General features: G+C 36.5%; 2 protein-coding genes and 2 pseudogenes across 4 annotated transcripts; 1 reads left to right on the forward strand and 3 right to left on the reverse strand.

The window, feature by feature from the left end:
- Nucleotides 1–1178: 1178 nt before the first annotated feature.
- On the reverse strand, nt 1179–2797 carry LOC116138169 (annotated as a pseudogene).
- Nucleotides 2798–4175: 1378 nt separating this feature from the next.
- LOC116138170 lies at nt 4176–10109 on the reverse strand (annotated as a pseudogene).
- A 3231-nt stretch (nt 10110–13340) lies between these two features.
- On the forward strand, nt 13341–14443 carry LOC116138090 (zinc finger protein 3-like). Its single transcript, XM_031423821.1, is given in 2 exon segments — nt 13341–13509; nt 13567–14443. Coding segments are annotated over 2 exon segments (828 nt in total). The 5' UTR covers nt 13341–13436; the 3' UTR covers nt 14322–14443.
- A 1031-nt stretch (nt 14444–15474) lies between these two features.
- On the reverse strand, nt 15475–20283 carry LOC116137983 (uncharacterized protein At2g39795, mitochondrial). Of its 3 annotated transcripts, none has more exons than XM_031423678.1 (4): nt 19919–20283; nt 19498–19826; nt 19344–19398; nt 15475–15577 (listed from the first exon to the last, which is right to left on the reverse strand). In XM_031423678.1, exons 1-4 carry the CDS (start codon nt 20171–20173, stop codon nt 15554–15556), a joined length of 663 nt encoding a protein of 220 aa, XP_031279538.1. In that variant the 5' UTR covers nt 20174–20283; the 3' UTR covers nt 15475–15553. The 3 variants fall into 3 exon arrangements, with proteins under 3 accessions (XP_031279538.1, XP_031279537.1, XP_031279536.1); XM_031423677.1 differs by lacking the exon at nt 15475–15577 and adding an exon at nt 15962–18292; XM_031423676.1 differs by lacking the exon at nt 15475–15577 and having other exon boundaries at nt 18311–19398.
- Between the last annotated feature and the right edge of the window lie 235 nt (nt 20284–20518).

A 20518-nucleotide genomic window follows, 5' to 3' on the forward strand; every position in this document is an offset into this window, starting at 1 on the left:
GTCCATAAATATTCACTCTCTGAAGTAACGGAAGTGCCCTCCTCTCTCTCTTCTCAACACCACAATACATTATTATATTAATATTCTAGAAATTCATGTTTGGCTGCCAAAATCTTTTGATTCCTTGCTTTTTGAACTCACATGATTATAGGGGGGAAGAACACAGCTTAGCTTGCTTCATAAATGTCTTATGTTTAGCTAATACTGTCTCCCATAAGGGATATACCCCCACAATATTAAAACATGCACCTTCACTGCCTTCCTTCAACTTTCCTTTCAAATATAATATATATATATTTCATGAAATCTTGTGCCGCTTCACTTCAAGACCATAACATAATTCCACAACTTATTATATATTTGGATATCTATAGAAAGAAGATCAAGGAACCAAATTGTTCAGAATATAGCACGCAATGGAGTTAACAGTTATCTGGGAAACTGTATTCCATGTTCATATTTGGTATACTGGTGATGTTACAGAATTAGTACAAGTTATGCAAGCTGTATGACTCTTTTTGTCGTAGAACTAACTGAAGTAACATTTTTATCTGTTACTTTTACTGAGATTAGGAGCATTAGATTCGCGTTGTCTGCAAAAATCTTACTTTGGAAGAAAAGAATTTCAGTTAATGAACATCTGTTTTTGTTAATCAGTCAAAGGTTCCCAATAATATGCCAACTTTGGATAGCTAGCTAGCTGTACCCTATCAGCCAAGAATAAACCTGAAAAAAGCAAAGATACACATATATATTGGAACTTGAAAAACCTGGTATGTGAAAATTAGGTTTAGCATTGAGGAGAGCAAAACATGAGATATATGAATCCAAAGATCGAGGGAGTTATATATGAAAATAATAGAGTGGTTAACAGAAGACGTTGGTCAACTAATTCGATCTGTGTAGTAGTTGCGAAATTAACCAAACCCATGTGGCATCAAACGTGGATTTGCTAAACATGAGGTGAAAAAATGACATACAGTAAGTTAAAGTTTATTTTTAAGTTTTACAGATATGATTAGACAGGGCAGTTGGCAAGGCACCATTTTAGAAAAACCTACCCAGATCTCAAGCTTAGCTTATTAGTAAGATATTCTTTGATCCTTTAATTAGTTTGTACGTATAATCTTTAATTTATTTGTTAATTATATCATTAGTATCGTTATCTTCACCGTTAATCATTGAAATAATGATTTAATCAAAGGAAGAGATAACAAGCAATCAAACAAACTGAATCCAGTGGACTTCTGAAAGCTATCAACGTCTCCATGAATTTGAAGCTGCCAATCATCAATAAAGCGTATGTCAGTGTCAATTAGCTATTTAATTTGTGATTAACGTATTTTATTAGAACAATAATTAGATAATTATTATACCGACTCCACATCATCGTACCCTATCCAAGAATCCTCAGCATAAGAATAATATCCCACCGTTTCGTCGTCAAATTTAACAGTTGAACTGTTAGCTGTGTTGAAGTCAACAATTTGATTGAAAGTAAGGATGCCAGCTCCAGGCCCAACTCCTAATGCCGGAGCTCCAATTCCATTAACATTCCGATCCTTGAGCTTCCATGTGCGTCCATGTAATGGGAGGCCCATGACTAACTTCTCGGGCGGTACCTCGTGTAACAAATCCCACATTGAAAGCGTATTAGGGAGGTCTTAGACTTATAAATGGAGAAAATTCCTCCACCTAATAGGTTAGCTTTTTGGGTGTAAAACTCTTAGCCCGTGACAAATAGTATCAGAGCAGACCCAATTTGTCTTTCGATGTCCCGCCAAGCGCCCACGCAAGGGTGTCCATGTGTGATTGTGGGTTCACACGAGAGTGAGGTGGATGGGTAGACAGGGGACCCCACCTGTGACGTCCTCGTCACAGGATTGAGTGGGGGAGAATGTAACAAATCCCACATTGGAAGCGTATTAGGGAGATCTTGGGCTTATAAATGGGGGGAGTTCCTCCACCTAATAGGTTAACTTTTTGGGTGTGAAACTCCTAGCCCGTGACACTCGGCTTGAATCCAAGACCCAAGTCCATAGCTGGTACTTATATTACTATTAGGATCATAAAGCGCTGCCTGTATCCCAGTAAAATTTTCTCATGAACCATGATAGTCAAAACACATTGGACTCACCCAATCAACATAATTTTAACTGCATTTGCTGGATATGATCGAGGCTCACCGTATGTGGTGAGTTTAGAGGCATAATAAACTGCAGCAGTTAATAATAAACGTGAATTTCTGCTTGTTCTAGCTTCATGATTTAAAGCTTTTCGCCATTGTCTAAATAATAACCCAAGATTTGCCATGTCTTGATCATTGGCAGGGAATTCCCAATCTAAATCAACACCGTCAAACCATATTTTCTAGCTATTTCAATTGTTGAATTGATGAAAGTTATACGTGTTTCTTTGGTACTAACCATCTTCGAAAAAACATTGGGGTCATTACATACCACCTCCTCCTATGGATGATAAAATCTTAATGGGCAAGTTTTTGGCGCAAAGTGTGTCTATTAGCTCTGGTATTTTTGTTAGGTCAAACTGGGTAACATTAAGCTTCGAAGTGGCCGTTTCAGGTAAAATGAATGCACAACAAATGTGAGTGAAATAAGAGGTGTCAATGGAGGAGGCAGGAAAATAATCAAAAGGGGGCAATAAGCTGCTTTTTTTTTTCTTTTTTTTTTTTTTTTTTTTTTTTTTTTTTTTGTTGAAAGCCTTAGGTCTTCCCGAAGGTATGAGACTAATCCCGATCGGGGCTCAGGTAAGTACTCCTAACCATAGGTGCTTCCATTACCGTTTGAACCCTTAATATTGTAGGTAAATTTTGTGCCACTTAGAACCTAGTTACTAACTGGACCACACTTTATGATCTTTTAGACCGATGTAGAGGAGATGGATATGGTACCCGCCTGCATATATAAAGAGGGAGAGTTTGGACTCAAGTATGCAGGCCAATTTACAATTACAAAGAGAAGCCAAAGCGAGGTCAGACATGGTCTGTGCTGTGTCTTGGATGAAGTTAGATATGAAAGATAACTTAATTTCAACGTTAATGAATATAAAATAAATGAAATGCATTTCTGCTGTCTATATGCAAATGTCTTTACTGAAAATGAAAGGTATAATGGTTGACGTATGACTATAGTTGCTCTATTTGAATGGAAAACACTTTACATATGCAAGGCCACAAACTAGGAGTTAACCAGTGAATGAATGTTCTGTTATGAAATGTAAAACAATGGAAATGTGAGGACGCAAATCACTGATTTTATGCCTTAGGATTATTGACTCTTAAAAAATAATTCGGTCTATTTCATTTTTGGTCTAAACTTTCTGTTTTACTTCATCCAACTCAGTGTTCTAAATTTGCTCAATCTGAATTTCGCCTGCTTCACATTTGATAAGACAAACTTTAGAACTAAAAACAGTAAACACATCAAGAAACTACTATAAAAGCCATTGTTTTTGACATTTTTTTTTTCGAAAGGGAGCCAGGGATGATGTATTCTTCGGCACAACAATGAAATTGAGAAAAGCCATAAACCCAGAAAGGGCAGAAAGGCTTGGGGCCTAAAAGGCTTGCAAGCCTAAAAATGACAAAACTATAGTTGATCTGATTAATGCTAAGCCTATCAACAAAGTATAAACTTTTAGATAAAATGATTTGATTTTTCTATATGTCTTCAATAGAGCAACTAAGGTAGAAGTTTTTAGTTTCCCCAACTCAATTATGCCAACCTGCTAACAAATGCATTCTTTATCTCAAGATAGAAAAGCAAACTTGAAAAAGAAAAGGAAAAAGAATAAGTGAAGTGAAACCACCATCCATAACATGACAAAGAGCTAAATGCAATAAAATAGCATACTCATCTAATTCCATGTAGAGTTAATATCCTCTCAAGTCATATTACATCTCTTAGCAATGTAACAAAACATAGTACGCACAATTCTAACTAAATGAGCTTACACAGTTTGCAGATTGACAATTCCATATTTATAAAGCAACCGGCATTGACTAGCTTGGGCGACTTCTTCAATGTAATGTTGAAGCTCAGAAATGTTACACAAAGATCAATTTGTAGACATGATATAAAATAACTAAGATTAATAAAAACTCACAAAAGTTAAAGCAAGATTATATGTTCTTACCTTTTTCACCATTGAACTCACTAATCTTCCAATGAGTCAACATTATTAGAAATGTAACCACTCTGTGTCTTCTGTTGGACCATGAGATACTCTTCCTCTCGGATTTAATGATGTCTGCATACCAGACCTTTGAACCTCATTCATCTTAATGAAATTGATCAACATAATTTGATTGTCCAATTGAATCAAATTCAGTGCTTCTGTGGAAAAGAGTGTTACTTGGGTCCAGCTTTGGCCCAGTCCCCGCATCACCATTAATGGGGATTGCAGATTTAACGGTAGCATCCAATATTTGAGCGGTATGAAGCATTGTGCTTATTTTTTTCATCCTTGCGGGACATTGCTAATCATTTGCCCTCACTTTTGCTGATAGGTACACCTTGGAATGGTAAATCTGCTTTTGATTCCTGAAATCGGTTGTCCAGTGGTGGCATAGAAGAAACACACATGGATTATTTCCAATTTGCAAGGCCATTGTAGAAAGATTGTCTCTCAAGTTACACGGATCAGAGTAGACTGTTTAAAACAGTCACCAAATAAAAGAATTTGCCCGATCCCGATGACTGAACAGCAGTTGACCAATTACATTGAATCTACCATGATCTGGTATATGGAAGAAGATCCTGAATTTAAGGTCATCATGTAACAAATGATTGATTTCCAAACACTCTGTTACCTTGGGCTTCTTGAGCGTGTCCGGCTAACATCAAGGGGTTGTTTGCAACACCAAGATGAGTTATTCGATGGACCAAAGGTTAATCTTGCATCTGGAAACCCACTGTTAACAGGGAAAACTGCCGTATATCATCAGTTATGCTTTGTTTGGTTGTAATGGTCAGTTCCAGGGACGTTGGCATCCCTTTAAGTATATTACCCCTCTGGCTTCCAGAAGTATGCAGGATGGAATTTGTCTGATCATTAATCATTCCTGAGGGAGGCCACCATACCCAGACCAGCAGGAGTTTCAATCTACCAAGCATCCCACCAGGTGGAAAAGATCTTAAGTACTGTTCTGAAACTGCCCAGGTCCAGCTAAGGAATGGAAATTCTCTAGTCCTTTAACAGAACCCATTCGCAATATGAAGGATCTGTACTGCCCAAGGCTGCTACCATATTAGCTTGTTGGTTAGCCACACAGCCGATCCTTTTGAGGTAAACCTATATTTCTGCAACCACATGATAGCTAGTTAACTTTCATGAAACAATAGTTTTCATCACATAGAACAGAGGCAGTATGGTGAGAATTTATGCCTGGAGATGGCTTGCCACTTTTCTCGTGTCACCTTTTCACATTCATCAAATCTAGTATCTCTTTTGGTCCAGCCTCTGAAATCAAAAACAAGAAAAAATTGAAAAAACTATGATAAATTAATTGAAAAATACATGGATGAATTTGCTAATATATGACAAAAACCAAGAGCAAGAGTTGATTTTTCGCCAGGCAAGAATACTTTGGTCTTATAAATTGAAGGTGAAAATCAATCATGACTTTTGAAAGAAAATATCTATAATTCAAGAATTTCACAATTCAGGAATGATCTCTCAGACATGTGTTGGAAGTCTAAGGTAGCCACCCTTAAGGTTAATTTCATTGGGTGGATTGACTCATTCTAGTTATAAATTGCAAAGCACCCAACTCTATGGACTCCTGACCTATGGACTCAACCTACCCCCCAGACCAGACCCTTGGCAGAGCCTGAGAGGGCAGCCTCATTGTCTGGATGGATCATGGGTTGGTTTTGATACAATTATGTAAGAGGATCAGGGTATCTGATAGAAACCCTCCTATACTCAGCCAAACCAATGAAATAGTAGCAACCAACAGCCAAGAAACAAGCAAATGAAGATGTCTATAACTCTGTATTGATATTCAGCAAAACAGATAGCAGAGCAGCACAAAAATAAGCCAAATGGAAACAACACAGCAATCCAAAGAAGAACAAAACTAAAAACAAGAAAATAAAATGCTAGCTTGAGGGCTAGCTCCTCCCTAAATGCGAGTTTCAAGGTTAGCTCCTCACTATTTTCTTCTCTGTTTTCTGTGTGTAAAACCATCTGCTCGCTCCCTCTCTTTTATCCTCCAGCTCTCTCTCCATAACTGAATTCCTTTGCTGTCCCAATCAACAATCACCATCTGTCCCGCCTAAAACCATCCTTAACATCCTACTACTATTAGAAACTTCCTGCCAGCTTCTTTTCTATCCACTACTTGCTACCTTACTCCCCTTTCCTACATCTGCATCATCCGGGTCTCATCAGTATCTAATCCAAAAGATTAATACAATAGAAGAAGAACCTATCCTCCTTATAAACCCCAAATCCTCCAAACAATTCGAATTTAGACCCTATGCCTAATACAAGGTATGTCATGCACAATTAATAAAAATTGAAGAGGACATACGACAAAATGACTAACATGTGTCTAAAGAAAACCTTGAATTGCTTTGGCAAGAATTTTCAAATATGGTAACTAAGATAAGGAGTTTGAACATACTGTCAATGCCCAATGTATAACAGCTGCACAAAACTTCTGATGCAGATCAACCGACCAAACCACCGAGGCTTCTTTTGGGATGATTGGTCCTCCATTTTCATTTTCATTCTCATCACGCTCCTCATCCTCATCTTCATTTGGTCTTTCCTTCTTTTATTGAGCTCCCACTCTGATCAGAGTTCCCAGTTCCAGCACCTTCCCCACCACCATGATGGCTTGTCTGATTGTCAGAATTGCGGTCCTTTGGATCAATTTTCTCCTCCTGACTACATGTTGCCATATGTTCTTCAGCTCCTCAATCCGAACAGGTTTCAGCAAAAATCGCAAGCTCCATGAGTAATTCCCTTCATCACAAGCTTCGGGTCCCATTTCCCGACAACACTGAATACATTTAACATTTTACATTTAAAATTCCAGTTGAATCTCTTCAAAATCAATTCTAATAGAAGTCACTAACAAAAAGAATAAAAAAAAAATTCCAAAAGTTTGTTCTGTTTCTGTTGAAGCTTAAATGGCAAAAAACTAATGTCCAAATTTTTAGGCAATCTCAAACTCATTTTTGAATCCAACTAAATTTTCATTCAAGTTAATAGAATTTGAATTTGGATGGCAAATGACAAATGACAAAATGCAAAGAAGGCAAACGAAGGTGTAATGTCTTTTACTTACATACACAGGTAGGTCCATCTCAATCCCACAAGTTCAAGTAACTTGAAACCACCGATGTCCGGCATATGCACATCGCGATAACCAAGTCAAATTTGTTCTTGTTGTCTCTTAACATCTTCAGTGCCATGACGGCCTGACTTGTTGTGGTAACTGCAAAACCATTTTACAGCTCGATAAACCATCCCATTAGATTCAAAGTTTAAAACATACCAAAATGGACAAATCAAATCCAACACTCATCTCAGAATCAAATAGATATCGAAGATCCAAAACAGAACAACACTAATCTGCACTCCACCGAAACTTGTAAATTAAGTTGAAAGATATTATTCATTCATGAACAAGTACAACTCTTTTCAAATAACCAAATGAAGAATAAAATCTTGTTTTTTAAAAACATACTTGCAGTCAAGTAATGATATTTGCAAAAGATTCTGCATCGAGTCAAATTTACAGTAACATAGCTTGAAAATTAACAAAATGAAGAAACAACTCTGAATCCAAACCCCATATGCAAAAACTCAAAAAGAAAGTAAGAAAATAATTATAAAAAACAAAGAAAAGAAGCAAACCATGGTATTGGCAACGACGAAGCAAAGTCTCCAAACCACAAACTATTGGATCATCATCAACGGCCAAAACTCTCATGCCAGTTGGGAACTGGTCCCATTTGTTTTCTCTACAGCCATTATCTCTTCTCTTTAAGATTATCAACTATGCTTTTTATGCTTTTGAGCAGAACCCAGATAGTATATTAGTCTAACAGATAGATTAAAAAGGGATTAACTTTTATAATTGTGATAATCAATATCATGGAAAATATAAATAATGAATAATAAATAAAGCACAGTAAAGAATTCTTCCTCTTTTATTGCAGTTTTTTAACTGTGAAAGAGACAAATATGGAATCTGTGAAGCCTCTTTATGGAATTTGTTTTAACTGAACTTATGAGCGTGTTCTTCACGTCTGTATCGGCATAGTTTCCTTAAAAAGTGACTGTGGTGTTTCTGTATATACTTTGATCCTTTTTAGTTTGTGCGTATAATCTGTAATTTATTTGTTAATTATCATTAGCATCGTTCTTCACCATTAATCGTTGAAATAATGATTTAATCAAAGGAAGATACAAGCAAACCCTGGAGAAAAAAAAAAAAAGCATCAAACAAATTGAATCCAGTGGACTTCTGAAAGCTATCAACGTCTCCAGGAATTGAAGCTGCCAATATAATACAAATAAAACATATATCAGCGTCAATTAGCTATACAATTTGTGATTACATATTTTTATTAGAGGAATAATTAGATAATTTTATTAACCTTGTCTCGAAATTGTCCAGTCCTTATCTTGGCCAAGAGCCCAAGAAATATCCACCCAAGCCCCGTGACTTCGCGAACCGGACCTTCCTCTTAACCGACCCACATCATCGTACCCTATCCAAGAATCCCCACAGAATAATATCCAACCTTTCCTCATCAAATTAACAGTTGACATTAGCTGTGTTGAAGTCAACAATTTGATTGAAAGTGAGGAGCCAGCTCCAGGCCCAACCCCTAATGCCGAGCTCCAATTCCATTAACATCGGATCCTTGAGCTTCCATGTGCGTCCATATAATGGAGGCCCATGACCAACATCTCGGGCGGTACCCCGGCTTGAATCCAGACCCGATTCCATAGCTAGTACTTATATTGCTGTTAGGATCATAAAGTGCTGCCTGTATCCCAGTAAAATTTTCCCATGAACCATGATAGTCAAAACACATTGGACTCACCCAATCAACATAATTTTTAACTGCATCTGCTGGATATGATCGAGGCTCACCATATGTGGTGAATTTAGAAGCATAATAAACTGCAGCAGTTAGTAATAAACGTGAATTTCTGCTTGTTCTAGCTTCATGATTTAAAGCTTTTCGCCATTGTCTAAATAATAACCCAAGATTTGACATGTCTTGATCATTAGCAGGGAATTCCCAATCCAAATCAACACCATCAAAACCATATTTTCTAGCTATTTCAATGGTTGAATTGATGAAAGTTGCACGTGTTTCTTTGGTACTAGCCATTTTCGAAAAAACATCGGGGTCATTACCACCTCCTCCTATGGATAATAAAATCTTAATAGGCAAGTTTTTGGCGCAAAGTGTGTCTATTAACTCGGGTATTTTTGTTAGGTCAAGTTGGGTAACATTAAGCTTGAAAGTGGCCGGTTCGGGTAAAATGAATGCATAATAAATGTGAGTGAAATAAGAGGTGTCAATAGAGGAGGCAGGAAAATCATCAAACGAGGGCCAATAAGCTGCTTTGATTCCTTTAGAACTATGTTTAGGAGGAGATGGATAAGGTGCCCACATGGGCTCGAGTGGGCTAGAAATTGGAGCGAATCCAGAAGTGGGTGGGTAAGGATCTGGAAACAGACCTGGTCCCGGTACAACCGGAGCCAGTGGAGAAGTGGGTACCTCCACAGCAGGACTCGCAGCTGGCTCTACTGGATAAGGACTTGAAGGGTAAAGGCCATAAGGATCCGGACCTGGGCCCGGAGGATAGGAAGGTGTAGGATAAACGGGTTCATTGGACACTGGAGCAAGCCCAGGACCAGGAAGATTTGGACGTATTGCCAAGGAAAATGAATCACAATTCTTGGCAACAGTGAAAATGATAACAAAAATGAGAAGTGACATGAATTTTAAGAAGGCCATTGTTGAGATTATAAGCTGAGAAAGAAGCGCATATATATATATATATATATATAAAGAGGACACAAACTTGGTAAAATCGACAGGCTATGTTGCTTTCCGGTTGGGTTGGAATTTAATTTTAGTGTTGTTCCCGAAGGGAAGGGAGAGTTTGGACTTAATTATGCAGGCCAATTTACAATTACAAAGAGAAGCCAAAGAGAGGTCGGTCTATCTTTGGATGAATCTGGACATGAAAGCTAACTTAATTTCAACGTTAATGATTATAAAATAAATGAAATTTCTTTCTACTGTCCACATGCAAATGTCTTTACTGAAAATGAAAGGCACAAACGTTGACGTATGACTATAATTTCTTATAATGTCAATTCTTTTACTTGTAGACATCGCTTTCGTGATTTCAAAATATTTGAATTGGAAAACACTTTACATAATGCAAGGCCACAAACTAGGAGTTAGCCAGTGAATGAATAGTTAAGTGTATGAAATAGATAAAACTATTTTGTTAATGGAAATGTGAGGACACAACTCAGCTGATCTTATGCCTTAGGATATTGACTCTTAAAAAATAATTTGGTCTATTTCATTATTGGTCTAAACTTTCTATTTTACTTCATCCAACCCAATGTTCTAAATTTGCTTCAATCTGAATTTCGCCTGCTTCACAGTTGATAGGACAAACATTAGAACTAAAAAGTAGTAAACACATCAAGAAAACACTACAATAAGCCACTGTTTATGGCATTTTTTTTTTTTCGAAAGGGAGCCAGGGATGATGTTTTCTTCGGCCCAACAATGAAATTGGGTCAAGCCCTAAACCCAGAAAAGGGCAGAAAGCCCAAAAATGGCAAAACTATAGTTGATCTGATTAATGGTAAGCCTGTCAACAAAGTATAGACTTTGATATATAATGATTTGTCAATAGAGCAACTAAGATTAAAGAATTTTAGTTTCCTTAAACTCAGTTATGCCAACTTGGTAATAAAGGCATTCTTTATCTCAAGATAGAAAAAAGTAAACTTAAAAAAAGATAAAAAGGAAAAAGAATAACTGAAGTGAAACCACAAACAAAAGGATATGGAAAAAAGGTGATGAGCAACAAAAACAGATAAGAAGATTTTTAGTATTTGTAAGAGTAAACGACTTTTCCCCTCCCAAGGTTTGCCTTAATGACACTTTCCCACCCAAAAAGTTTTAAAATACCACTTTTCCACCCAAAGTTAATATTCTGTTACTACTCAAAGCCAATTACGGTGGCGAAAATTCTCTCCATCAGAACCACTTGAACCTTCGGTCTCCTCTCTATAAAACCCTTCTCATTCCGACACCTGATTTCTCATCGATTTTCGACCACCACAACGCTAGGGTTTCTTGTTTTTAGCTGATTTCCCGTTAATTCCGACGATGAATATTTAATCGATCACCACCATTTGATCCACTGGCCTCCACTCTATAAAACATCTCTTACCCCTTGCTCCTGATAACTCGCCGAACGCATACTAAGAAATTGAAGTGTATATTAGGCATTAACGGAATACAAACTTTAGATAGAAAAGTGGTATTTTGAAACTTTTTCAATGAAAAAGTGTTATTAAGGCAAACCTTGGGTGGGAAAAAGTCATTTACTCTATTTGTAAACTCAATTATGCCAACTTGGGGCTATTGGGGATGTCATGTCAAAGAGCAGAGGTTATGAAGAGAGAGAGAGAGAGAGAGAGAGAGAGGGAGATGAGTAAAATCAAATGTACAAATTGATCATGGGTTTGAGTGATGAGTAGAAGTGGAAGTGAGTGATGGGGAACTTGGGTGGCAATCTTTTCTTTTTGAAAGGGTTTTGATATGTGGGGAGTTGTTTAAGAGAGACAAAGAGATCTCATAAAGAGATTTGGTTGAATTTGATTAGACAAGTTAATTGTCTATAGAATCATATGGGGTGTTTTGTATTGTATAAACCAATACAAAGTAAAATGCCAAAATCCCACTCATGCCTATTTTTTTCTTCTTCTTTTTTATTTTCAAACTTTTCCATGTGGGGTTTTGATTGGATCAAAGGAGTTGGCTAAAAATGACTTATGGTTAGAGATAATAATTATATAAGTAAAAGTTAAGATCATGCTTAAGATCTCAAGAGTTAATTATGGGGATTTGTTTAAGTTAAAGTAATAATATCCATTTATATATGTAATTAGATAGCATGCACTATGAAGAGGAGAGGGACTCCACATAGGCTTTAACATTTCTTTGTCGGCCATTTCTTCATCGTCCCCACCATTCACGGCACATACGACAAACTACTTTAGATCATGACATCTAAGCTAAGCTTCTTACCTTAGTGACCTTTCCATTTTCATTTATTATATGGATAGAATTTTAACTTTAAGAAATACCCAGAAAAAGAACAGTGCCTTCTGACTTCTAAGCTACCTACAAAATTCATTTGTATAATCCCATTCCCATGACTTGCTTCATTCATATTCATATATTCCACTAAATTTTGTGTCCACCAATCTGGGGATGGAAAGTGGAAGTGGGTATCTCACTATCTCAAGTCTCAACTGAGCTTTGAGTTAAATATTTTAGGTAGACTACTCCTGCAAAAAGTTTATTAGAGTTCTGTTGTCTCATTCATAGAGTTGTAGTTATTGGTTTGATATAATCGAATAATATAATATATGTAGAATACCAAAAGAAAGAAGTTAGGTTGTAAGGTGTTTGATTAAAAATGAGTAATCTGAGAACTCCAAGGAAGCTGCCAAAGCCCAAAAGAGGAAGAAGCAAAAAAGGTATATAAACAAGAGACATAGTGACCCTGATTGATGGAGATCAAGTACACACGAGGAGTGTTGTGTGGTCTACTTTTGGCCCCGCATGATATTTTTATGCGCTTCCACATTATATCATAAAACACTCCAAACAGGCAACAGATTTGTGCAAGTAGAGAAAAAGAGATCACAACACTTTAAAAGCATATTTTAGAATCTCGAAATTCCCAAGTAGCACTGCATATATTTAGTTGCAGGACAGGAGCAGGAGCATGAGCATGAGCATGAGCATGCAGTCAAACTGAGAATTAAGATGCAGTAAAGAAGTGAGAAATTTATAACATGAGATTAGATGTGTCAGTCCTATAATGGATAGAACTAGTAGGTACATGTTGGAGTTCCAAATTTATGCAAGTGTTTGACAAAAAGTAAACCCAACTAGACCTAGTTATCTTAATGATTTTTTTTTTTTTTATTATTTTTTTTTTTTAAATTACTGTTCTGGGAATAGTTTATCCTTCCATATATAGCACAAACCATTTATACTTCCCATCAAAAGATATTATCCTTTTTTTTTTTTGCTATCAAGTAGTAAATGTCCAACAATTCATAATCTACCAATAAACCAAGAGAGAAAACAAGCATTAATTTGTTCTCTTATATGGAATCTCTGAGTAAAGATCCAAGTCCTTCAGAGGCTTCAAGCATCATCTCTACAACGGAAGTTCCCCCGTGTCAGAACGCAAAGGAGAAGAAGCAAGTAATAGTTTTAGAGGAAGAAGAAGATGAAGAAGAAGTGAAGGATCATGAAGAACAAGATCAGCGAAAACAAACTCTTGTATTCGATCTAAACCTCAATAGAAGTGATCCAAATCAAGAGCTCAATCTCATTGACTGCTTAAACAACATGGGTTCTTCTCAAACTTGTTCAGAAAGTACTCCTCAATCTACCGATCAAGCTGAGCAAAGAGTCTTCTCATGCAACTACTGCCAAAGAAAATTCTACAGTTCACAAGCTCTGGGAGGACACCAAAATGCTCATAAAAGAGAGAGAACTCTAGCGAAAAGAGGACAAAGAATAGGCACGACATACACAGCAGCCTCAGCCATTGCTTTTGGGCAACCATATAATTTGCATCACAATCACTACTCTAGCATATCCTCTCTTCCTCTTCACGGTGGACATAATAGGTCTCTTGGAATTCAAGTGCACTCAATGATCCATAAGCCAACAACTCATCACATATCATCCGGTCATGGAATCAGCAATACGTACGGACACGACAACTGGTGTAGGCCTCCTATTGAACAACAACCAGCGATAGGAAGATTATCAATGGAGAATTTTCATGCAAGTTCAACAGGACCGTCATCTCGAGCTAGTGTTGGTAGATTCAACTCTTTCAGAACTATGACGGGTTCTTCTCAGGTGGATGATCAAACCACTAGTAATTGTAATTGGTGGAAAGGTGGTGGTGGTGGTGGTGGTTTGAAGAGTTCTAGTCAGGAAGATATGCAGAAGCTCGATTTGTCTCTCAAGCTCTAATTAATTAAGTTTCTCTTTAATTAGTGTTATAATTATTATAATTTTTTTTTTTAACTTAATTTTGAAATTTCTTGATTGAGATTTTGTTTACTCTTAAATTTTGAGAGTAATTAATTATTGTGTATATTGATTGTAGAAAGGTTTTCTTTTTCATTTGTTCTAAGAGCTAGCTATATATTCCAATTAACTTAAATTTGTATTTAATTGAAACCTGTGAGAGTTCATATTGGTTTGTGTGTAGCATCTTAAGCATGACACGAAGACATAGAATCTTGTAAAAAAAAGTTGCAGAAAGCTCTAAAGATTTGAGGTTATTTCCTCAACTTTAGCTACCCAACAGCCAGAATTTTCAAATCTTAGCCCTTTATTTTATAATCACGATAAAACATTAGGTGTTTGTCTATGAAAACTTGCACGGCTAGACAAGATATATATATAAAAAAAATATAATAATCAATAACCTATCTCATTTAAGCAGCGTAATCCATGTGCCAAGTATCAACTTCACTTCAAGAATTGATGGTTTAGTTCAATTATGGTTCACTTTCAACTTCCAATTTAGCATACATTATTATATAAAACTTCATGAATCCAATTAATTGGGCCAGAATATGAAGATCCTGTAGATTCAACATCATGAAAATCTTCCAATAATGACATTTTAACAGTTAAAAAGATCCGAAAATTATTCAGAAACAGCTTATTTTCCTCTTATATTATTAAACAAAGCATTAAAATGACCAATGGGATAGGAGTAACATGGAATAAGTGAAGAGCTGTCAACCCAATAGATTGGATAACTTTATGAAGTAATATTGTTTAATCTTAGAATACGACCTGCACTAATATTTTTTTTTTCCTGAAGGAGTGTATAACTGTATATTTGATTTTGTCCTGTATGAAAGAGCGTGTACTGTGTCGTTTTCACAAACTCATCTGTAAATCTAGAAAAGATTTGATTGAATATTAAAATATTATGATAGTCAGCCTCGATTGCATCACATCTAACATAATTTCATAATAAATTACCTATTGTTTTCTCTGGGTTGGTGTTGGTGTAATGCTATTGCAAACCCTTTTGCTTCAACTAACTAAAAAGAGTTTGGCACCAAACAGCCGTGAGCGTGTTTGGTTTTCCTTTATCTTCTTCCACAAGAAGCTGTTGTTGTTGTTGTTTTGGTCTGGTACTCTGGTTTCATTTGAACCCCTCCCTTCACCTTTTGGATGTTGCTTTAGGCCACCGAAAGATCAGCAATCTGGAAACGTGAAACCATACTAGCAATAACAATACAAAAGCACGCAACAGTCAAAGGATAACTAAGAATTTTGAATGACGTCCCAGATTTTTGTTTTTAAAAAATGAATGAGACATCTCAAATAATGGAGGCCATGATGCGTAAAGTAATAGGCCAGCTCATTTTTTCTTCACTGTTGGACCAAGACTTAAAAGACTATTCTAGTAAATAGTAATAGGATTAAGAAATAAGCACTTTTCATATTCACATTGCCGAAGAGCCTTTTTAAGAACATGGTATGCGTCAATAACTAAAAAAGGACAGAAGCCATGCATCCACAAACCAATAGGCACCACCAAAGTGAGGAGTCTAAATCTCTCTCTCTATCTCTATCTCTATCTCTATCTCTTTCTCTCTACTGTTATTATCATTATTTCTTTTGACAAAGACGTTAAGTCCTTTGGGAACATCAGAGAGTTTAGTTTATAAGTACAGGGTTAAGAAGGAAAAGAAAGAAAAATATATGATGATGATTAAACATGATATTAAAGAACAAAACAGTGATTATAATAGTTAAAAATCTATTACTACGCCAACTCTGTCTCTAAGTTATAATAGATTTAGCTAAAGAAAGCAATATATATAGAGATTTATCAACAATTTGTTTTCATTATATCATAAAGTACAAACATCAGCGTTATAAACCAAAAGAGCATAGGCCTTTTACTAATATTAACTAAAGAATGATTTGTTGAAGTCGGGTCCCAACTCATCATCAGCCAAACAAGTCTCCATCACATAAAATTTGGCAATCTTTTCGTCAACAGAAAGATCTAATACTGGGGATTGGTACAATCAATTTTGAACATGGAAATGGAAATGGCACCACCTACCTCAGCCGATTTGCCTGAAATGATACAACATATGTACTTCAAGCCTGACAATCTTACCAGGCACCACCATAGTATTGCCATATGTTCTGTCTAGACTTAAATATTTCTTTTAATAGCATCTTACTAGTAAAAACTAAAAGTAAATTTGAAGTTCCTCCACTTGTTACTTAGTTTTCCAGTCCTAGATCAAAATAATCACTATACAAGGGTTCATGACCGAGATTAGCCCCTCCCCCTAGGAAAGAAAATTGATGACTCTAATACAGGAATTGGTACAGCTGAATCCGCAATTCAGCCCACTCTAAACCTTCCATTGAGAAAAAATAGTCACTGGGATAGCTGATGTATTTAAAGGTGAGTCCAATTTGCAGCCCAGTTTTACCTTCATTTAATACTTGATTTTTCCATCCAAACAAGTTTGAGATCAAACTTGAATCAAAACTTATATTCTCTAAATAGGTATCTGCAGTGGATATTACGACCTCACAGGACAACCTTAGGCAAGATTACGTCAAACACCAGTAATCCCAGGCCAGAGGCTTTGACTTGAAAGACAATATATAGCAACAATTATTTGACAACCTGAAAAGGCTTTCAGGCAAAAGAAAAAATACAAAGAGATATATGTTTTATAAGACTGTTGATTATCACAACAACTTACAATGTTAATCTAAGAAACACTATACAGGAGGCCATGACCAACATTAGCCACAGTTCTTCCCCCAACCCCAAGAAAGAAAATTAATGACGCTGACACAGGAATTGGTGTAGCAAATCCACAATTCATCTCACTCTTGATGTCCTATTGAAAAGATATAACCTCAACTAATACATAAGCTTTCAACTAATATACAGAAGGCAGCGTCTAGTTTTCAGCCTAGTCTAACCTTCATTTAAAACTACTTTAGTCTTAACAACATATAAGCTCAAGTAATGACGTTTGAATGATCTCAATAGTAAAGTATTACAGATTATTTACGCTCCAGATACAAACTCAGTACAATCTAATTACTATTTACAAACTAAGTATGAAAGCATCAGAGCTCACTCTAACAAAGATTAATGGAGTTTAATATGTGCAAAAGAATCCCGAGCAAACAAATGCAGTATTGCAAGGATAGGAATAATAATGCCAAGTTATAGAAAGTATAATGTGTTTCTCTTTATCTAATACATGACGTCATAAGTACTTATTAGACTTGATATACAAAATTTGATATGCAGTGCTAACAGAAGTAAATACATAAGAAAGAATGATACTGTAGAAGCACACTAGAGCCGATGACTCAACAAACTCACATACCAGATGAAATGTTCACTTGTATCAAATAGACTTATAACAGAATCGATAGGAAATATTAAGAGCAGGAATGTGTAAACAGTGGATATAACATAGAGCAAACAACTCAAGAAATTCATATTTGCATTTGTTCACATACTCGAGGAATGATTCCATTTAATTGTAATGAATAAGTTAACCCTTTTAACATCTTAACACCCACTGCCCATGACATAGCACCTAAAAGATTAGAACCGGGCCGTGGTGTGGGCTCATAAACAGAGGATAACATGTACAGTCCACTGTGTCACCATCACAAAACAGTTATTGTGTCTCAAACCCATTTAAATATGATTCACTTCAGCCACGAAATGGTAACAGGGAAAATATCTAACACCCATGGTTTCTGGAACAGAAACACTCACTTTTTCAAGAGTAGGAAAAAGTGATTCAATCATAGTGCAATGAGAGCCTGGTCATGCATATAATCTACCACTTGGATCTTCACCCAAATGTAGCCAAAAAAAATAGTAGTGCCTTGTTATTCAAAATTCCAAGTGGGACCTTTAGCATATTTTGATGTACTAGAAGTCAATATGCATGCATGTAATACTTTTACGATTCATGAACACATAACATAAAGGAGTATCAGCATGAAATGACACGGTATAATCTGACTAGATTACTCAAATCTCAGTAGCAGACTTTCACATAACCAAAGCAATCATATTCTATGAGTGGACAAGACACACGCATCCAAAACAATAGGTATACAACCATAATGAGTGAGCTATGATGTGTCTGAATTTCATCCATTAAGTCAACATAGGTGGAGTCTGCCCCTTGATTCCCAATTCCACTAGGAATAAGTTCATCAAGAGCATTAAGCAGTCAGATCCTGCACCACAACCAAAACCTATGGAACATTTATAGGTACCTTGGTTGTCAGTCACAAGTGATCAAAGTACATAAGAGGTCATAAAGATGGTATCCAATTAGATAGGGTATTGCAACAAAAATCAGAATAAAGGCCAGTGTGATGCAGTTTTACCATTACAAGAACTCAATTCAGAGTCCAACTACCAGGTGGTAAGGAAGCCTGTTATAAGTAGTTCCCAACTCCTTACCTTAAATCAGAATAAAGCCCAGTGTGATGCAGTTTTACCATTACAAGAACTCAATTCAGAGTCCAACTACCAGGTGGTAAGGAAGCCTGTTATAAGTAGTTCCCAACTCCTTACCTTAACCCACTGCTTAATTTGATGAAAGTAAAATCAAATAGTTCAACTTCCCATACCAATCTTTCATTAATACTAGACATTCAAAAGCGAAGAAAACCTAACATATAAAAGGAACTACTTCAAGTAATTCATTTTTGGGTAGCTGCATTCCAAGCATTCAAAAGAGCTGGCAATAGAACCATGGTAATAGCTCTCAAATACAACTTATTGTTAATCAATGCAAAATTAAAATTAAATAGTGAGCAACGGTTAAGGTTAGCAAAATCCCTCTATTTTTCAACAAAAGATTTAACATTTCCCAACCATCTAATAAGTTCAATTCTATCTTTGTTCATCATATATTCATGCAAGAAAACAGATAGTTCATCATTTACCCCTCTTGCCTCTAAGTACTCGCGTAACGTCTTCCTAAGCTCACCGCTCAAATTCCTAAAAACAAAAAAAACAAACAAACAAACATTACAACAAATTAAAACTAAAACTAACCAAGAAAACACAATGTAATACATCTTAAACTTCCAAGATTACCTGAAATGAGGTCCCATGTAAGGCCTGGCCAGCTTGTTATCACGACTAAGCACATAAACTTTATGAATTTCTAAAGCGTCTGGCCACGCTGAGCACACGAACTCCAGAAAATCAGAGCCATCAGCCTTGGAAATATCAACAATTACACTAATGTGAAGACGCACATCTTCACCAGTGCTATCGTCTCCCACTTTAGGAACAGAGACCAAGCCGTCAAACATTGTAACTTCAATTTTAATATCTTCATTGTCTCCAGATTTTCTGTTCATAATCACCCATTGCTCTCCTGCTCGGTCTTCGACAGTAAACGAGTTGAATTTCGTAGCAGGCTAATAAAATTTCCGAATTTAAGAGAAAAAAAAAAAATTCATTTTCCCGGGAAACAAACAGCAGCTAAACGAAATAAGAAAAATGTAATTACCTGATGAGGAGGGGCGTACTCGGACTGGTAGTCAATCTCGTTACGGAGGATTCTGAGAATGTTAGCTTCGAAGGGCGATTTGGTAATTAAGTCAGTTGCATAGTATCGGGATTGGAAGAGAAATGTTGAGGGGGCGTTCCGTGATTGGATGGAAGGTGTGCCATGGTGGCGTTGGAGTCCATGAATTAGGGTTTTAGAAACAGTGGAGGAAGATAAAAGGGTTTTTCTAGCTGATTGAATGAAGAAGCGTGCCATGATACTGAATGCTGTTTTGGGTTTTTGAGTAACTCAGCCAAGCAACTGGGCTTTGTCTTAGTCATTGAAACCAAACCGACATGCCCTACATCTGCAAGAGAACTACACGGTTTGTTGTTCACACTTCGTAGCAACGACCGACACGTCGTACACCTAAATGTCACATTTAGTAAACCTTCCGTATTGAGAATAGTCCCATAGCTCTAAGCGATGGGCCATGACCGTGGGCTAAAATTCGTTAACAATTTCAAAGCAAGTACAGAGTCCTTCGCTCTCCCATCAAAACGTCACATGGTGTTGATCAGTCCAGTCCAGTCCAGTCCAATTCAGGCATTTCATAATGGC

Source organism: Pistacia vera, unplaced genomic scaffold, assembly GCF_008641045.1.
Source record: "Pistacia vera cultivar Batoury unplaced genomic scaffold, PisVer_v2 Contig338, whole genome shotgun sequence".
Classification (NCBI taxonomy): Eukaryota; Viridiplantae; Streptophyta; class Magnoliopsida; order Sapindales; family Anacardiaceae; genus Pistacia; species Pistacia vera.

Coding starts and splice junctions, on each gene's coding strand:
- LOC116137983 (XM_031423676.1), bottom strand. CDS start 20,173: ATGGCACGCTTCTTCATTCAATCAGCTAGAAAAACCCTTTTATCTTCC. Junction 19,827..19,918: donor AGTACGCCCCTCCTCATCAG/GTAATTACATTT, acceptor AAATTTTATTAG/CCTGCTACGAAATTCAACTC. Junction 19,399..19,497: donor TACATGGGACCTCATTTCAG/GTAATCTTGGAA, acceptor TTTTGTTTTTAG/GAATTTGAGCGGTGAGCTTA.